Here is an 18781-nt window from a genome sequence, read left to right as displayed (position 1 = left end):
AGCTAAAGCTTGTTTGTGCTGCAGCCAATCAGGTCACCCTCTGAAGGAAATGTCATTAAGGTAAGATTACTGTTATCTGTGATCCTTCCTTTTACATGTCACCCTTCTTCCTCTCTACTCACGCTACCTTCACAGATGCACTTGGTTGTTTATAGAGAGAACCTGCAACTGTGTCTTGATATGTTTGTTAATTCTTTGCTAAACATTTTCATTTCAGTCAGACCAGGACACAAGGAAGGGTTTTTCCTGAAAAAGCCAGTTGAACGTGGTTGGATCCACTTCAAACACCTGCTTTTACGTGATGCTCAGCGCATGTATAGCTGCTCATTCTGCACTAATTTCATTCATCCTTTCTGACATTGGCCTCAACCTAAAAGCCTAAATTTCCATGCCATATCCTCCACTTTTTAAATCTACAGGAGGTTTCTTGGTGATAGTACTGCAGTCATATTACAGTTTTCAGTTTCATACCCATATTGCCACATTGTGCAACTACAAGGAAAGTCCATTAGAGGGAAGTGAGAGCATCTAAGAGCATATTTATAGGTTTTATACTGTAGTTGCATGCAGTGATTGAAGGAGGCGACAGTAACAATATAAGAACCTTTGTCATTCAATGGAAAGATGAACAAAAATACAGAAATAATGAGCTGAAATTTGTTCTATGGAAGTCAAATTATGCCTTAACTGTGCAGCCACATGCATGGTCATTTTAATATTTAATGTCACGGTCACAACGCTGTGTACAATTGTTTATTTTACCAGATGGTTCTCTCAAATAAAAATGGCTAACACTTTATAATAAGGGCACAAATCATATACTTAACTAATGTCTGACTCATTATGTTTTAATGTGATTAATGTACAAGGTGTCATGAATTCCTGTTGCCCACTATTAAATGAAGTCATACTCTGACTTTATGTGATAGTTCACACACAAGGAATTAATTGATATGCAACTAAATTAGCTGGATTTTAGCACCAGAAAATGTTGTGTAACTGTATTTATGTTGAATACGTAAATGTTTGCATCTGACAACCAGTTTAATCAAGAAACAGGCTCATATTTCTATGAGAAAAGCGGTGTTGTAAAATGTACCCTGAAGTCATACTTGAGTAGTACAAATATGGTGTTAAAATATTACTTTACTAAAAGTGAAAGTCTAGTTCATAAAGTCACCTATATGAATGTTACTTGAGTAAAAGTCTTACAATATCTAAAAGTAAATGTACTTAAGTATCAAAGGTACAAGTAAAAGTAAATTATAGACAGATTTATATGTATGTATTGACTGTGTACTATGGGTCAGATTACTGGATCCAATATTCAGCATTTTTCTGATTAGAATAGGGCTTTTTATTGTTTGTTTTGTTTTTTCAAATTGTCTTTAAAAATCGTCTTTAAAAATTACTTACTTAAAGTTACTTTGGCTCTGGTGCAGCATGCAATCCGCAAAGTAACTATCAAATAACAAACAATAAATAAATGTAGTTAGAGTATAAAGCAGCGGAAAACATAAATACTCACATTACCTAAAAATTGTACTTTAGTGCAATACTTTTGTAAAATTACTTAGTTACATTCCTGGAGGATTACTGGTGAAAAGGTTCTGAAATAGACATGAGTCTGAACTAAAGTTTTATGTGAAATCCAGTTTAATTGTGTTCTCATGTGTTAATGCTCAGGAGTTAATGATAACGTTTCATGCATTTAAATAATATGTTAAGCTTTATTTGAGTATATGGTTTGTACCCGTGTTATAAAGTGTAACCTGTGAGTCCCTGTCCACAGTGTGCCTGACTCTCTGTGAGCGTGCGCGTGGCCTTGGTCTCCAGCCCAAAGCCTTCCAACTATTGGCTGTGTTCGTGCGTGGGGTAACTGTAGGCTCCTTTTAGCCCGAGATTAGCCATATTCATAGGCTTTGCCTGCGAACACGCCCCCTCCCTCCCTCCCTCCCTCCCTCCCTCCTGTGTCTGTCAGGTTCAGCACCACCGTCCGTCTCTTTTTAACCCCTGCCATCGTCCGCTGCACACTCACCGCCTTCATTCCTGGGACATCGGACCAGGGACTTTAACTCTTAACTCCATTTAACCCTACTTGTGTGTGCGTGTGTGCGCTCGTTGCATCGGACAGATGGAGGACTACCATAAACCGGACCAGCAGACCGTGCAGGCGCTCAGGAACATCGCCACCCGGCTCCGGATCAACTCCATCAAGGCGACAACTGCAGCGGGCAGCGGGTAAGAGGATGAGCACGATGAGATTAAACCGCGCTGGAGGTAGAGAGTAGTGTGATCACTGTCCTGAGCCAGTCGGCGTATGATCCATGCACCTGTCTGTTTAGAGGACAAACTACAAGGTGGGAAAAGTAGAAACGTGGGCTCGAATTTCTAAATAGAGAACATGAAGACTGTCCTGATGGACTGACAGCAGAGCAGACACATAGAGCTACAGTTAATTGTTGTGCAGATACAGAATATTTGTGCAAAAGCTGATTAACTTTACATTTTCTTATCTTATTTCCGTGCAAACATGCGTCGCGCGCAATTTACGCACTTCCCCCAGAATGGAGAGCTGCTCCGCGTAAAGAGTTAATTTGCGTTTTTGTGCCAGGACTCCAATGCACAAACGCGCCAAGTGTCTGAGAGCCATGCGTTTAACTAACAGGCGCGTAATGTTTTGCAGAACCGCCCCTTCAAATCGTAAAACATGTATTAAATCGTGTCTGATGTGGAGGCTCGGCGTTATAAACCGCTGCAGGTGCCTCGGCGGCCCGCCCTCCTTAACCCCTGCTGTACTCTGTGCTGCGTTATGTAACGGAGGAGGAGCAGAGACCGGGTCGGTCCATGCGTGATCCCGTGCAGCCAGTGGTGCGGCTCGTGGGCTGACGTGGTGTGTGGCGGCGGCAGAATGGAACCGGCCGAGGACGCACACACTCACGGACAGAGGCGCTGCTGCCGCCCCGCTCCGCGCCTGCGTGCCCCGGTGCAGCCTGACACACGACTGTCAAGAGGCTTTAATTTAGGGAGAATACGTCCGGTGAGACATTTCAAAATAAAACTCGGATTAACAAAAGCGCTGCAATGTTTTTGGAGTGATAGTTAATAACAGATTTTTTTATTTATATTTAATTTTTTTGCATTTTCAACATCCAAAGGCTGCACAAAGTATTTAGCAGGGCAGAGTAGCTAATAAAGACAGACCTGTTATACCTGTATTTTCTCTGTAATTGATTAGTCTCCGCTGATATCTATGTACGCTACCTTTCTTTAAGTCATTTCAGACATGCTGCTGGTGAGACTGTGTGACTGAGTGCGCTTAAGCCCTGAAGCGCACACTGTCCTATGTAACCATGTGACCTGCCCTGTGGTCAAAAGATATTTGCAATTAAAATTCCTGTTTGAACATCCTTCATCCTGTTTTTTCATCTCCTACTGTTGTTTTTTTGTTTGCTTTGGCTCATTTTTGATTATTTGATCACATTTCAGGAGAGTAAAGGAAAAATGCCTTCAGTGGAGGAGGCCTGAGTGAGGTATTATTGGCATGTGGTTTGAAATTTAAAGGAGGAATATCATTCAAGAGATCAAACCTCATCTTAACCTGTTATTTCTTGAATTGACTTTAACAGTTTGGGACGACACTTTGTATGATGTCTGTGTATGTACGTGTGTGAGAGAGAGAGAGAGAGCAGACTTCTTTATGAGTGTGTGTTGTAAGAGAGAGAGATCATGTACAGTATATGTACTTACTGACTGCCTGACCCTGATAAACTCAGCCTGCTTACTTTCTGTCTTACATAACTCTCTGACTACAGTTGGTCTGGCATGATTTAACCCACTACATTTAAAGTGACAGAGAGTCACTTTGTCTCTCTATTCTCCCTCCTCCTCTGCATCTGTGTGTGAACAGTTTGCTCCGACACATCCTTGCAGTTTTGAGCTAAGGAATCCAGAGGCACATCAGTTTTTTAAATCTGATTGCTTTGTGTCTGATTGCTCTCTCCCATCGTTTTGTTCCAGTCACCCCACATCATGTTGCAGCGCGGCAGAGATCATGTCTGTGCTGTTCTTTCATACTATGAAGTACCGACCTGAAGACCCCCGTAACCCCAACAACGACCGCTTCGTCCTCTCCAAGGTAACACCTATACGTGCAGAGGACATCGAAGACAACTCACTTACTAACTATAAGGAGACACGTATTTTAAAAAAATTGCATGTGCCACAAAATTAAAGTTGTGCAGATGATGGATTTCTGATAAATGAGCTCTGAGATGAGTTTCAAACTTGACTGGAAAATTAGTATCTCCAATATCTGTAAGCAGGCCGTGCAGACAGATAGTGAGGAGTAATGAGCAGTGCCTTGATGTGTGAAACTCATGAGTATGTGTTTTTTTCTCTGCACACTATTTCAGCGTACTTACCCACCTGTTCACATCGTATTACATTTTTTACCCATGTTTAACTGTGATTTTACTAATGATTTGACATCTAGAAGATGCCAGTTGCAAATTTCAGACTTGTATTTTTATTTTTTGTTCTCTAATATTTATTAAGCAGGAAACTCTTTTTTTCAGGTGTGCAGGAAAGGTAATTACAGGAAGGGGGGAAACATAGATTAGAGACATAAAAACAGGATCTTAAAGCTCGGAGGATTGATGAGGGTTTTCTAAACCGTTTCAGCATTTCTAGCAGATCAGTTAAACGATACATTTTGTCACACTCTAACCTCTTTCTTTCACCTGCGCCTCCTCAGGGTCATGCAGCCCCTGTGCTGTACGCCGTGTGGGCGGAGACGGGCTATCTGAAGGAGAACGAGCTCCTCAACCTCCGCAAGGTCGACTCCATCCTGGAGGGACACCCTGTGCCGGTGAGTAAATCTGACACCACCATTCTGTTTGTTGATTTTGGGTATTTTAATGAAAGTTTGACAGTAAATAAACTTATGCTAACATGTATGATCTGACTTGAGGACAGTTCCCTGAGCTGTTTCATGGTATCTTTTACCCACTCAAACATCATACCATAACCTTTTATGCTTCAGGTTAAGCTTGACTTTGCTTCTAGTCCCTTCCTGCATGTAGCCATCTGTCAGACTTTACCTTCTTAGAGCTTATTTAAGCTTTGGGCAGACCTTTTGACAGCATCTAAGAATCTTAAAATATTAATGTGACGTGACCAAGGAAATATATGTCACTGGATGCAGCCATTCAAAATGTTCCTGTCAGCAGGATAGATTATAGGATAGTCTCCATCTCCCTGCTAGAAACACTTTGAATATTTCTCACACTACATTATAAAAATGCAGCAGCAGGATGAGACCATCCAAAGGAGTTTCATCTGACTATGATGAACAGAATAGTGTAAAATAATAAAAAAGAAATGGGCTTATGTGTTCCAGCCTCTTTGTAATCTTTGTCTTTTCCCTCTAAAATACTTGAGAGCAGAACGCGTGTTCCACTCGCTGCACATTCATGAATACACAGATAACAGACAAACTGTATGCAGGCAGGAACACAGGGACAAAGATGTGTTTGTGTGACAGAGATGCTCCGTCCTCGGCTCCTTTCTCCTCTGCTGCAGACATTAATGACACACTGTGTTCACATAAACCCGGATACTGCAGCCACTGTCCTGACAACATGACTTCTTCATGCTTTTTGTGTTTGCAAACTTGAGTTTAGAGTAAGATGCATGTTTGGTGTGTGTCTGTGTGTGTGCTAACAGAAGCAGCAGTTTGTGGATGTGGCCACTGGATCTCTGGGTCAGGGGCTGGGAGCTGCCTGTGGAATGGCCTATACTGGAAAATACTTTGACAAGGCCAGGTAACTTACACAAAAACACACACAAACACACGCATACACACAGAAAATGTCCCTGATTAAACATAACGACCTCATGCAGCGACTCCTCAACATGCACAAGACACACATGAAGCAGCGCAGCGGCTCAGCTTGCATCTGCACATATTAAGGTAGACGGTATGAAATTATGCATGGCATAATGTACGCCACAGCGAGCCGTGCTGACATGTGACATTTCAGCCTGCAGCTTTGCATCAAACTGTACCTGACAGGCTTGGTCTGGGTTGACATTTGGGCAGCCACTCCAGGAGAGCCAGGAGAGCTGACCTCTGATCAGTTTCACCTTCAGATCTGGATGAACGAGGGCATCTGCTCAGAAACGAGTTTGCTTACAGAAATCAGTGATGGGGATTAATGTGTCTCTTCACAAAGGTGGAATCCAAATGCGGAGGTTGAGATTAATTTGTTTTTGTGCGCAGTCCTGCAGCTGTAAACGTGTTTGTATCACAATAGATTAACAGGCCTGAAATGTGAGCAGGGTCAGTCTCTAGTGTGATCTAGAAAGAGCTACATGGATTTCAGTCTAACAATAGAGAAAGCGAGATGCAACACATTCCTATTCACATTTTCACAGAACATGGATATGACACAAAAGCATCCGAGCTGAACTCTGAATTTCAGGAACACATTTCTGAAAGGACAGAATGGTGGGAGATCGTCTCATAGGCAATTTTGTTGTTTTTACACACAACAGACGCACTGAAACAGGCAGTCGGGGAACGGCGTACTTGCAGCCTGAGTTGGCTGCCCTTGATATCTCTCACTCTGCATTCTGTGTGCACTCGATTGTTTCTGCTCTAATAATCACACATGCAAGAGCACAGTCCCCCCTCATCTTTCTGCCTCGCCCTTTACCCCCATCTTCTCTCCGAAAAATGTCAAAATCCACGGCTGTGCGTCTGTTGCATCTACATATACACGGTAGATAATGTCGTTTTCACCATGCATGTAATTGTTTGTGCATGCAGAAGGGCGCATGTGTTTCCCCTGCGATGCTCAGAGCAGCTTGTCAAGCTAATTCGCTGCAACACAACGACTCACGTAGAAGGCTGCATCACCAGTTTCATACCATAATAACAAAAACTGCTGAATGGTGCTGAACCTGCTCAACCACTCGTAGAATAATTGAATGTATCATATTTATTGTCTATTAGTGGTCAAATTATAGCAGGAAATGAATCCTACAAACAACCAAACACACCCTCAGCCTCTCTGAGGGTGTGTTTTATTAAAATATAATACATGAATGAACCTGTCAGATACATTTATCAGCAGCGCTGAGACGAGACTGAATAACTGACGCAGTTCATGGATCCATGCGTATGAGACTCTGGTTCAATACTCAGTAAACATGTAAAGATGAGATTATTGGATCAAACACATGCAGCGTTCCTCCTCATGCTCGTTCAGCATGCAGCTCAGCACCAAGTGTATCGACTGGAAGCTCCTTCTTCTTCGTTGGTTTTGAGTTGGCAGGGTGTAATGGTGCGGGTGATACAAGTAGGTATGAGGTAGGTGTGTGCATGTTTGTGCGTGTGCCAGTTGGAAGGGTTTTGGCCGTTTTCAAGGAGAGGTATCACCTTGTCTTGATCTGTTGCTCTCAGCTTGCAAAGAAGCACGCACACCTCACACCTCAGGGGGATTACTTTACTTCTGTAGTTCAAACTGCCTCCACCTGCTGTAGCTGTATTGGATGCCCTTCAGAGAGAGAGTGTGTGTGTGTGTGTGTGTGTGTGTGTGTGTGTGTGTGTGTCTCAGTAGCATCACTTTACTCCTGATCAATGTTGGTATCACCTTATGGGCTGCAACTAATTATTATTTTAATTATCAATCTGCTGGTTATCATGATTAATCTTTTAGTCCAGGGCTGCCAAATGTGCGGCTATAAGGTGCAATATGGGCCGGCATGTGTTTCTAGAGAGGAAAAAAGTAGATAAAATAAAAAATTATAGTAATCAGGTAAAATGCACTTCAAATATTTAGGATCCCCATTATTATTATGATTAATTACTATTATTTGTCATGATCTGAGAACGGCGGACACTTGGCACAGGACCATTTGTATTTTCACAATTCAATGCAATAGGTGTTTGCTTTTGGCCCACGGCCCACCGTTACATTTCAGTTTTTGTCATCTAAGGGAAAACATTTGGGCATAAAATCTCCTAAATAAAGTGAAAAGTGCTCATCACAATTTCCCAGAGCCCAAAGTCTCGTCTTCAAATTGCTTTTTTGTCCAACCAACAGTCCAAAACCCAAAGACTCTTCATTTACTTTCATCAGTGATAAAGAAAAGCAGCGAATCCTTACATTTACGCAGCTGGAACCAGCAGATGTTTGACATTTTTGCCTGATGACTGACTGAAATGATTTACCGTTTATCAAAATAGTTGGCAACTTATTTTCTTTCAGTCGACTAATCAATTCATCATCTAATCCTTGCAGCATTAATCACCTTTGAGGGAACGTGCAGGTTTATCACAATCTGCAACTTTTACCTGTGATACTAAAATGACTTTACAGAGTGTTTAACACAGTTACTGACACATTTTCCCTGTTTCTTTTGATGTGTTTTTATACTGTATGTCACTCAGATATTTAAGTTATCTGATTGGATAAGATGCAGATGAACAGAGAGGAGCCTTGCATTCCTGATTCTGCAGTTTCTTTAGGCAAGATTAACTCGATTCATAATGAACACAAGTTGGTACTTTTTTCAGATTTGCTTCAATGCATCTGTATATTATTATGGATAGTTTTCAGAGGAGCAGACATACTTCAGAACCTGACCTGCAGGCTTTACAGATCAGTTTAACTGGTAGCATTTATTGTCCCCCCCTCCAGTCTCAAATCTCTTCGTCTTTTCTCTCTCTCCCTCTCTCCCTCTCCACCTCTGTGTGGAATTCCTCTCTTCTCTTTCTTTCCTTCCTCTCTTTTCTCTCTCTGCCGTGTGTTTTTTCTTTGGGCTCGAGGTTGGAATGCGTGGTGTAATGCGGCGTGTCTCGGCCTATCTTCCAGCTTTAATGAGAATGTGTCTATTTGACTGGAAAGCTGTCAGGAGTTGTTACGCCCTGGGAGCAACGACTGAGTGTGATCAGAGCGCAGCGGGAGGGTGGAGTGTGTGTGTGTGTGTGTGTGTGCGTGTGTGTGTGTGTGTGTTGTAGGTGTGAGGGTCAGCTGTCACATTGAGCCTTATAGGAGGAATCAAAGGATGGGGAGGATGTTGCAAAAGGGAAAATCGGGCTGATATAGAAAATAAGCTGCTCCGGTATCCATTTGTGTCTGTTGATCAATCTGTCTTTACACATTTACTTAAACATAAAATCTCTCTCTGTGCAGCTATCGGGTGTTCTGCCTGCTGGGTGATGGAGAGATGTCCGAGGGCTCCGTGTGGGAGGCCATGGCCTTCGCCTCATACTACCAGCTAGACAACCTGGTGGCCATCTTGGACATCAACCGCCTGGCTCAGAGCGATCCCGCGCCACTGCAGCACCACGTGGAGAAGTACCAGCGACGCTGTGAGGCCTTTGGGTGAGCGAGGGGGAAGTAGGAGGGTGAGGAGAAGGGAGGGTGGGTGGCTGTGAGGGAAACATATTCAGGGAGCTGATATGAGCTAAAATGCTAACTGGCTGCTTTAATTTAAAGTAATGCAGCACCAGGATTATTCCATTGGGGGTTTCTAGAGTTTCATTCATTCAGGGGCCCAGAATTCATAGCGGTTAAAGTTTGATCTCCTCTGTTTTCCCAGCTGGCAGTCCATCATTGTGGACGGCCACAGTGTGGAGGAGCTGTGTAAGGTGCTGAGTCAGCCCCGCCATCAGCCACTTGCTGTCATCGCCAAGACTATCAAGGGCAAGGGCATCCCAGGTACAACAATCACAATCACAACAAACACAAAGTGATCCACAGTATGTGAGGCAGATTTATCCTGATGTGTGGAGTTTGAGTGAAGTTCAAACATGTTGTGTTTCCTTTTGGTTTAAAGGTTCACTATTTAGTTTGGGGGAAGATGTTTTGATCAGAAGAGAAAGATCTTCCCTGACTGATTTATTTTTGTGCCTAAACAAACTAAATACACAAATTCTTTGTTGTCATGATTGAATAAACTGAAATAAAAGACAACACAGTTGGCGGACCCTGCCACCTTTCTAGCTTCAAACATTTGTCTGGGGACCTTATTTTCCTCTGAGAACAGCTTGTTTATTCAGTTATGGACCAAAAGTTTGTATTATTTCCTCATTAATATTGTTAATATGAAGATTCTGAGGTTGAATTTATTCACCAAAAAACAACATAGTGCCCTTATAAAGAAGTACTCAAAAGTTCCTGTATAGTGTAGATTTGTGCAATAATTCTGTCTTTATTATGTGACATCCTGCTTTTATTGCATCAAAAGCCTGACAAGGTAAAATGGTGACAACTTGCTGAGAATAGCATTCGCGTCAGAAGCTTTCTTTACGGCCCCGGGGGCCCTCCATCAGAGCAGAGGCCCTAACTCGCTGTAATCCAGGCAACGCTTTAGTGCTTTAGCTGCTGCTGCTCTGTAATCCCTCAGAATGTGTAGGAAACACTCGCAGCAGCATCCCATTGTGTCCGTGTTGTGATAACTCTGAGGGGGAGTGTGTGTGACCACGTGTGTTGGTGAAAGGTAAAAAGACAGTTGTTGTAAGAGCAAGGTGTGTGTGTGTGTATGGAGGAGTGTGTCTTTGTGTTCATAAGGCTGTGTCAGTGTTGTTATAACCCTGGGGCCTCTGGATTCTGACCTTTTTACCATTGAACTTGCCTTTTGTGACCCACTGAAGTGGACAGTTGTTATGAGTGTGGCAGCTGACCAATGGCTTATTGCATACATGTTTTAAATAGCACATGTACGTAGAGATAAGTATGCAGGATGTGTGCAGGAATTTGGTTTATATGTGTAGGTGGGTCCAAAATTTTGGCTCGTGCAATGTTGCACATGCACAGTTTATACAAAAACAGTGAAAATGTCTGTTATTTAACTCATGAATAAAAAGTGTATAACTTCCCCTCTGATTGTCATGTATTACACTGTACAATAGCAGCTGTACTTGTTTGCTCCTGTCCTCAGTCGTGTCTTTTTGTGTCTTTTTCAGCTGCTGAGGATAAGATGGGCTGGCACGGCAAACCCCTGCCCAAAGACATGGCCGACAGCGTGATGAAGGAGCTGCAGAGCCGCATCGTCAGCTGTAACAAGCGCATCTATCCTGCCCCGCCCAATGAGGACGCGTCACCTGTCAGCCTCCGCAACATCCGCATGCCAAGTGCACCCAGTTACAAACCTGGAGACAAGGTATGATCGGTGGTGGCAGACGAGCTCAGACGTTTTGAGTCAGCACACCTTGCTTGGTTATCCATTATATGTTCATAAACAATCTGTTTTGTATGGATCGTAGTTAATTGATTGGTTGTCTGTTTGTCTCTGTGTAACCAGATTGCCACAAGGAAGGCGTACGGCATGGCTCTGGCCAAGCTGGGCCGTTACAATGACCATGTGGTGGCTCTGGATGGAGACACCAAGAACTCCACCTTCTCTGAGCTCTTTAAGAACGAACACCCCAACCGCTACGTGGAGTGCTACATCGCAGAGCAGAACATGGTAAGAAATAGACGCTAGATGTCCGGTTAGATGTCTGCAGAGGTTCTGAACCACCGTCCAGACTGTGAAGAAGTATATGAAAGTAAAGTGTCACTAAAACAGCAAACAACTGCAATACTTGGTTCTTTTGACAATACACAACAAGTCAGGTCCATTTTAAATCATAAGTATTAGCATCCATTTCTCTCCCCTCTGATCTTTAATCCTTTGCTGTGTCACTGTTTACTTTAGGTGTAACTGCATTGGTTAGTGGTTTTGCTGTTGCATCATCATCCCTTGAGCAGCATTAACAGCATTCCTCTCGTGTTCATGTCCCAGTTTTATTTACATCAGCATCGTGATGAATCCTTGAAGGGTCCTCCCACACAACAGCAGGCCGATCAAAATGGGTCATCGTCTGTGTGGATTAAATATCTGCCTCATCATGAAATATGAGTGTCATCATGTGTTTGTGCTCTGTGGGCCTTTCAGGGGTTTTTAATAACAGGAAAGGCTCACTGTGTGCTGATTACTACTATACTGATGAAAGGTCCTTCTCGTGCTGCAGTGGGGATAGTTTGAATGAGTAAAAAGAATTGTATTTATCCTGATATTTGCATTCTCAATTAAAAACATGTACATATTTTCTGCTGGTTAAAATTCCCCTTCACAGTGGATCACATCATAAAGAAATGGTTAAGTCTAAACACCATGAATGAGTAAACAGCAGATGTACAACATATAGAATACTCGTGTTTACACAAGACTAAGAGGCTACAGCTACACTCACGGCTGAACTTCGAGCTAAACGCTGACAATGATAACGTGCTGATGCAAGCAGGTTTAATGTTTACCATATGCTCCACATTAGTTAACGTTCAGACATTTGCTAATTGCCACCAGTGTTAGATTTACTAGGTCAAAACTCCAGCAACACTTGTTGTAGAACAACTGGCCACAGGCCAAAAAACTTACATTAAGACCTTAATAATACAAGTGTTGTGGTTGTAACCTCTTCAGAATTTTTCTCTTCTCCATGTAAGTTGTGTGATTAATTTTTAAAGCATTTAGTCATAAACTAAAGTTTTAGACAAAATGAAATTTTGACCTGATGTTGGTGATACTGTAGATGAAATGTTACAGAATCACCAAACTGTTCCTGAGAGGGACTTGAAGACGTAAAGCAAATTTCATGGCAACAGTTATTTAGACATTTCACTAAAAAACAAAAATGTCAAACACAAGGTGCTGCTAGAGGAAAAGTCCAGGGATTACTAAAGTAGTGATAGTGGAGTACAAACTATAATGATGAGATGTTCAGGTGCTATTGTACATCACAGTAGTAGATGTTCCACCTTGCCCACCTTACCTGCCTCTCTCTTCATAAACAAATAAAAATACCCAAATAATTTTACATGTAAAAAAATGTTTTCTTTCTGCGTTAAATGCAGTGTTTCTGAGCCAGCCCTCTCGTTTCTCCTCTGTCCTGCAGGTGAGCGTGGCGATAGGTTGTGCTGTGCGGGACCGTAACGTGGTGTTTGCCAGCACCTTCGCCACCTTCTTCAGCCGGGCCTACGACCAGCTCCGCATGGCCGCCATCTCTGAGAGCAACGTCAACCTCTGCGGCTCCCACTGTGGAGTTTCTATTGGTCAGTTCCTGTCTCTCCTTTCATCAGTCATGACCTGAATGGACTGACCTCTGACCTTTCAGTGGTTGATTTTAAAGTCTGTTTATATCTTGTGAATTTCTCCCTCCAACAACATCTTGTTGGTATCATTGTTATATGGTACATTTATGCAGTTATGTTAACTATAACTCATAACTGTGAACAATCTTGTGTGGTTGCTGCTGTAACTGGTGTTTATAATTTGTAATTATTCTAAAATGTTCTGATAAGCTCTACTGCTCTTTTAATTGAAACTAATCACAGCTTCACTACCTTGGACCCATAATATGAAGTAGCTGCACTCATTATGACCTTCACTGTGACCCGCCTTTCCTCTCACTACACCTTTTTCTTAAATCCACCTTGGCACAGTTTTGCCTTTTGGATTGATTCAGCCCACTGAAGAAAATTAAATGTCCTCAATGCATGTCAGATGAAAACCAGCCAAAGCTAAGCTTTAATAGTTGAACAAGCCGTCTCTGGAAGATATTTCATTCTCGATTGTTTGACTTCATGTTGTTGCTTCTGTAATCTCACTGCAGTGGGTTGAACCTCTCCTCTCTATGTCCTGGTTTTAATTTTACTGAATCCTAAAAACCTTGTTTTCCCCTACATCTTCTCACCTACTCCGTTATTCTGTTGTCCATCTTCCTCTCCTGGTGTCAGCACTCCTCCTCCTCTTCCTCCCCCTCCCTGTCTCTCTGTGTCATGGAGGTGATGACAGAGCGGCCTGATTCTCTTTCACCTCCTCCTCCCCTCTCTCCTTCTCCTCCACCTCTGCAGGTACATTGCATGCCCACCTCTTCCAGACTGAATGCATGCCAGTCTTACCAGAATTTATTTCTCCAGTCTACAGCAAACATGTGGGTGTTACTCAACCTGAGTTTTGTCTGTTTCATGTTGATGTGTGTGCATATTTAGGTGAGGATGGACCCTCTCAGATGGGTCTGGAGGATCTGGCCATGTTTAGAGCCATCCCCACTGCAACCGTCTTCTACCCCAGCGACGGAGTCTCCACTGAGAAAGCTGTGGAGCTTGCTGCCAACACAAAGGTACCTGCAGTCACCTGTGATAACAAATGAAAGATAACAACAAAATAGTTCCTGGATAGGAAAATTCTGGAGGTTTAGAGCAGCGCAAAAGCTAGATATCATATTCAGTTGAATGTAGTATTGTTGCAATAGCTTGACAAATTTCTGGTTTCTATACCATATTTCGATACCACAGGGAAAAATGTACACATTAGGCAAGCAGGTTAGTGTGCTAACTCCAGTAGATATCTCAACAACACAATGCATAGAAGTCATGACGTCAAAACTTCTAATTCTTCACATTCTGGTCATTATTTTAATACATTTTATATTGTTTTCAAGTGAAATTTGTACATATTGTACCTTTTAAACATAAATATATGTTAAATATATGTATACTGACAATGAGTTGCAACTTTTCTTTTTTTGAAAACATTTTCTCTACATCAGGACTTCAATGAAATAAAATAACTAAAATAATAATTTAAAACTTAAAATAATTAAATGATCTAATTAACTGATCTTACAAGTTAGGAAAAGTTCATAGTTGTGTGTTAAACACAATGGCATCAATATTAAACTACAAATGAGACTATTGACAACACTAGTTGTATGGGATCGAATCTTCCACAGTTTTTGTTTTGTTTTTTGTTAAAAAAGTACAGAACCATGAAGATCATTTCTGTTTTTGTTTTGTTTTTTCAGGGTTTGTGTTTCATCCGAACGAGCCGCCCAGAGAACAACGTCATCTACAACTCCAATGAGGACTTCCATGTTGGTCAGGCTAAGGTTGGTCATCATTTTCCCACACCAAACAATTTATGTATTCCTCAAACTCGTGCTCCTATTTTCCTCATTTGATTTCTTACTATCATTACCACAAATGACTAGTCTGTGTGCACATACCAATGTATCTTCCCATCCCACTCAGGTTGTGTACAAAACCAATGATGACCATGTGACTGTGATCGGCGCAGGAGTGACCCTCCACGAGGCTCTCGCCGCTGCTGAACAGCTGAAGAAAGGTACAGAGAAAGAACGCAAGAAACATGACGCAAAAGAAACCAACCCCTGTCAGCATTAAAGTATTCAATCTATCAGACTGAGATGCATCGTCCACTGTCCTCTCTCCTCCAACAGAAAGAATTAACATCCGTGTGATCGATCCGTTCACCATCAAACCCCTCGACTCAAAGACCATCATCGACAACGCCAGGGCCACCAGAGGACGCATCATCACAGTGGAGGACCACTACTATGAAGGTGATGTGACATTATTTACCTGTATATACATTACTTACATAACCTGACCTGTTACAATTTAAAGTGCCATTCGACTGCATTCATCTACAGAATGTTATGATCACGTCCAATTAAAATCAGCTTGCATCTGTGTGGAGTTTAGTGCATTTGCAGGATAGTTTGAACGAGCAGGACAAGCATTATTATGCAGCTGCTTGCGTGTTTGTGCTGCTTGTGTATCAGCTCATGAATAAAAATGCCTGGAGCAACTGCAGATAGAGATGGTATGAGAAGGCTGGAGAAATGGGGTGATGGTTGTGGGTGAGAAGAGAGAGATGGACGATATAGAAAAAGCTGAAAAGGATAAAGGAAAAACAGGATGTAGAGGGGGGAGGAGGAGAGGGAGGGTGGGTGTAGGGGGAGGAGCTGGGAGAGCCTGTCAGTGTTTCTTAATTTCAGCCCCGGCCTTTGGGCTCTCGCTGACCTACATACAGTACCAGCATGACAAAAACGAGTGTCCACAATTTGCTTTCTTTCTCTTTGTCTCTCTCGCTCCCCGTCTCTCTTTTTTTGTGTTTGTACATGTTTTGGTTGCCCTACACGTAGCTGCTTCACACACCTTTGTGCGGATGAGTTGTTAATATGTCCATGTGTGTGGAAGCTGCAGATGTAGAGTAAAGCTATCCAAGAACATAACATTTTAAGTGGTTGTGTGTGTGTTGTGTATCTGTGTGTTGGCACTTGCGGGGGGGATCAAGTGGTATCCAGGGAATGGGGGGGATGTGTGGCGTACAGATGGGTCAATGTTGTGCAAAGTGTAATTTCTTTCTCAACAGAAAGGCTCTCAAGACCTGCTCCCCTGTCCTGAAGATTTTATTTATTTATTTATTTATAGGGCTGCACAAATAATCCAAATATTTTAAAAATCACAATACGGCCAAGTGCAATATCCAAATTGTGGAACTGCAATGTTTTGATGAAGGCAAAATGTTCGCCAGATGTAAGAAAATATGTGAAAATAAAAATTCTGATGCAGAGACGATCATTCCCTCGAATTGTGAATCACGTCGCACTAGAACTATCTGTCAAAATGATTGCAATGCAGATTTTTTGACCATATTGTGCAGCCCTATTATTTGCCCTCACCAAGAGTATATGACAGCATATCTAAAGAGTCCGATGGAGCCACTGAAGAAAACCTCCTGGCGGCAGAAAACGGAAGATACCCTGCGCACAGCGATGTTTCTTTTCTGGGTGCAGCCGGTACAGGGCAAACCACAGTGGACCAAAAAAACATCAGCGCACACCAGGACATGACTGACACTATCTTATTAACAATTACATTAAAAAGAACAAGGAGTGAACTACACTTTCATATATTGCTTCATCAGATTTGCATTGATCATGATTATGTTCAGGTTTTGCTCTCTAGTACAGTGGTATGGGTATTCTGTAAGAATATAAACAGATGACCAGTGTTCATTTTTTTGCTTTTTAGAAAATCAGTTGATATCGAGCCTTTTTTGAGCGAATAAACTCACTAGTGAAAGCTGGCACAAACCTGACCCAAATGATCGGCGACTCCATGTAAAGCAATCGTTATAATTCTACTTTACTAATGTTTACAGCAATGGAGTGTTTCGCCATTTTATACAAACTGGTGTGGCACATTTATTTCTTCGATGACACCAGATCTGAGCTGTTTGCAACTTGCAACCAGTTTAAAATGTTAAACCCTCACATATACTTCAGAAACATTTTATCCTTAACACATTTTTCTGAACTTTTTCCACCACCTTACACTACTTTGTTAAAATGTTTTTATTAGCCATGAGTAGCTCCTCAATTTCCATTGTGTTCAAACCACAGTATCCAAGAATTCACACCAAAAAACTGAGAAACTCTCGTGTACACGCAGGCTTTTTTAAATGTGAAATTTTGTCATTTTTCAAATATTAATACAAAACAAACTCAACGCAAAGACAGAATTTGTATACAATCACTTTCTTTCTCATGCACTCATCAGCCACAGGCTAATTCATCAACCAAAGGCTGGAACAAAAGGTAGCAGAGAAGGATTATGAACCTGTAATGACTTTGTCACTCCTCAGCTTTCATGTTCACTCAGTCAGAAATGTTTGAGTGACAGTTTAGAGTGAGAAGGAAAAAAAAGTGAGAGAGAGAAGGGGAGGATGGAGCAAGAGGAGAGTCTTGAGGAGGTGTAAGTGAGACAGGAGGAGTGAGGGGGAGGGCGGTGTCACTCCTGTCAGCCCACATCACATCACTGCAGAGCTCAATCGCCCGTGGAGGTGTAACACAAGGGTGGGAATCAAAAGAAGGAAATATGGAAGAGAATATAACATATGAGAGACTTGAATGTGATTATAAGGAGAAATTCTAGAAAAAAAAATTGGGTGGACTGACCCTTTAATCAGTATTTCTGACTGATGTTTCTCCTGATTCCTCAGGCGGTCTGGGTGAGGCAGTGTGCTCAGCGGTCGTGAATGAGACCGGCTTCAACGTCCACCGCCTGGCAGTCTCTCAGGTGCCACGCAGCGGCAAACCCAACGAGCTGCTCCGAATCTTCGGCATCGACCGTGACGCCATCACTCAGGCGGTCCGTAAGGTGCTCAGCAACTCTGCCAACGCCAAGTAAGAACGTCGCAGCTGCAGAGGCAGTGGCAGCAAATGGCAAAGGACTCCGTGGGAGCACCACGGAGACAAACAAATAAACCAACACTGAAGGAGGGGAAGCACTTCTGGCCCACTCACGCTTTCCTCCTCACAAAACAATCTGAAGCTTTAGTTTGAAAAAATAAAAACGATTACATGATTTTTCTCTTTATCTGTCTTCAATGTGTTTTTGAAACCCCAGATTTTTTCCCCATGAGTTTGTGAGTTCAGTAAACCCCCCCTCCCCTCCCCTTCACACACCCACACCTCCACCCTTTCACCCCCACCTACCTCTCAGAGAAAGTTCTGGTACTGCTGTAGTGTCTCAGTAAAAGCAGTGAACGTGGTTTGGAGTCTTTTTTTATATATATTTCTGTGGAACCCCTCTCACTTCCTCAACGCAGCGTTTCGTTCGTCTGCACCCAGTACGACTTTGTAAATCCCCACCCCAGTAGATCCAGCAGGGTGTGGACTGGTTTTTGGTCTGTTTGAGCACTGACTGTTTTTAACCCTTTTGACCCTGACTTGGATTGGACTGCTTCACACCAATAAAGGGATTGTTTCTTCACAATATCTGTGTCTGAGGTCTTTCTTCTGGGTTGTGTTAAACGAGGGTCAACTCTCACAGGGAAGATGTTACAAAATCTGCTATATTAATTTTTACATCATCCCAGTGGCTCACATTCTGGAAAACAATGAATTTTCCGG

The 18781-nt window shown here is 42.4% G+C and overlaps 1 protein-coding gene across 1 annotated transcript; it reads left to right on the top strand.

The window, feature by feature from the left end:
* The first annotated feature begins 1973 nt into the window (after positions 1 to 1973).
* Positions 1974 to 18644, top strand: LOC311265838 (transketolase-like). The gene is made up of 14 exons (XM_084367872.1): positions 1974 to 2241; positions 4021 to 4138; positions 4757 to 4870; positions 5728 to 5825; positions 9204 to 9395; positions 9613 to 9731; positions 10979 to 11175; positions 11317 to 11481; positions 12953 to 13109; positions 14049 to 14179; positions 14864 to 14947; positions 15090 to 15183; positions 15299 to 15421; positions 17869 to 18644. The coding sequence occupies exons 1-14, from the start codon at positions 2135 to 2137 to the stop codon at positions 18054 to 18056; spliced, it is 1887 nt and encodes a 628-aa protein (XP_084223998.1). The 5' UTR covers positions 1974 to 2134; the 3' UTR covers positions 18057 to 18644.
* Positions 18645 to 18781: the final 137 nt, after the last annotated feature.

Source organism: Pagrus pagrus, assembly GCF_965226575.1.
Source record: "Pagrus pagrus genome assembly, chromosome: 11".
NCBI lineage: Eukaryota > Metazoa > Chordata > Actinopteri > Spariformes > Sparidae > Pagrus > Pagrus pagrus.
Note: the sequence above shows the minus strand (reverse complement) of the source record. Positions and strands in the feature narration are given on the sequence as shown.

Bases quoted from the DNA above. Each gene is read 5' to 3' on its own strand.
- LOC311265838 (XM_084367872.1), top strand. From the start codon at position 2,135: ATGGAGGACTACCATAAACCGGACCAGCAGACCGTGCAGGCGCTCAGG. The intron at 14,948-15,089 runs GTTGGTCATCAT...CATCCCACTCAG, and splicing joins TCCATGTTGGTCAGGCTAAG to GTTGTGTACAAAACCAATGA. The intron at 15,422-17,868 runs GTGATGTGACAT...CTGATTCCTCAG, and splicing joins GGAGGACCACTACTATGAAG to GCGGTCTGGGTGAGGCAGTG.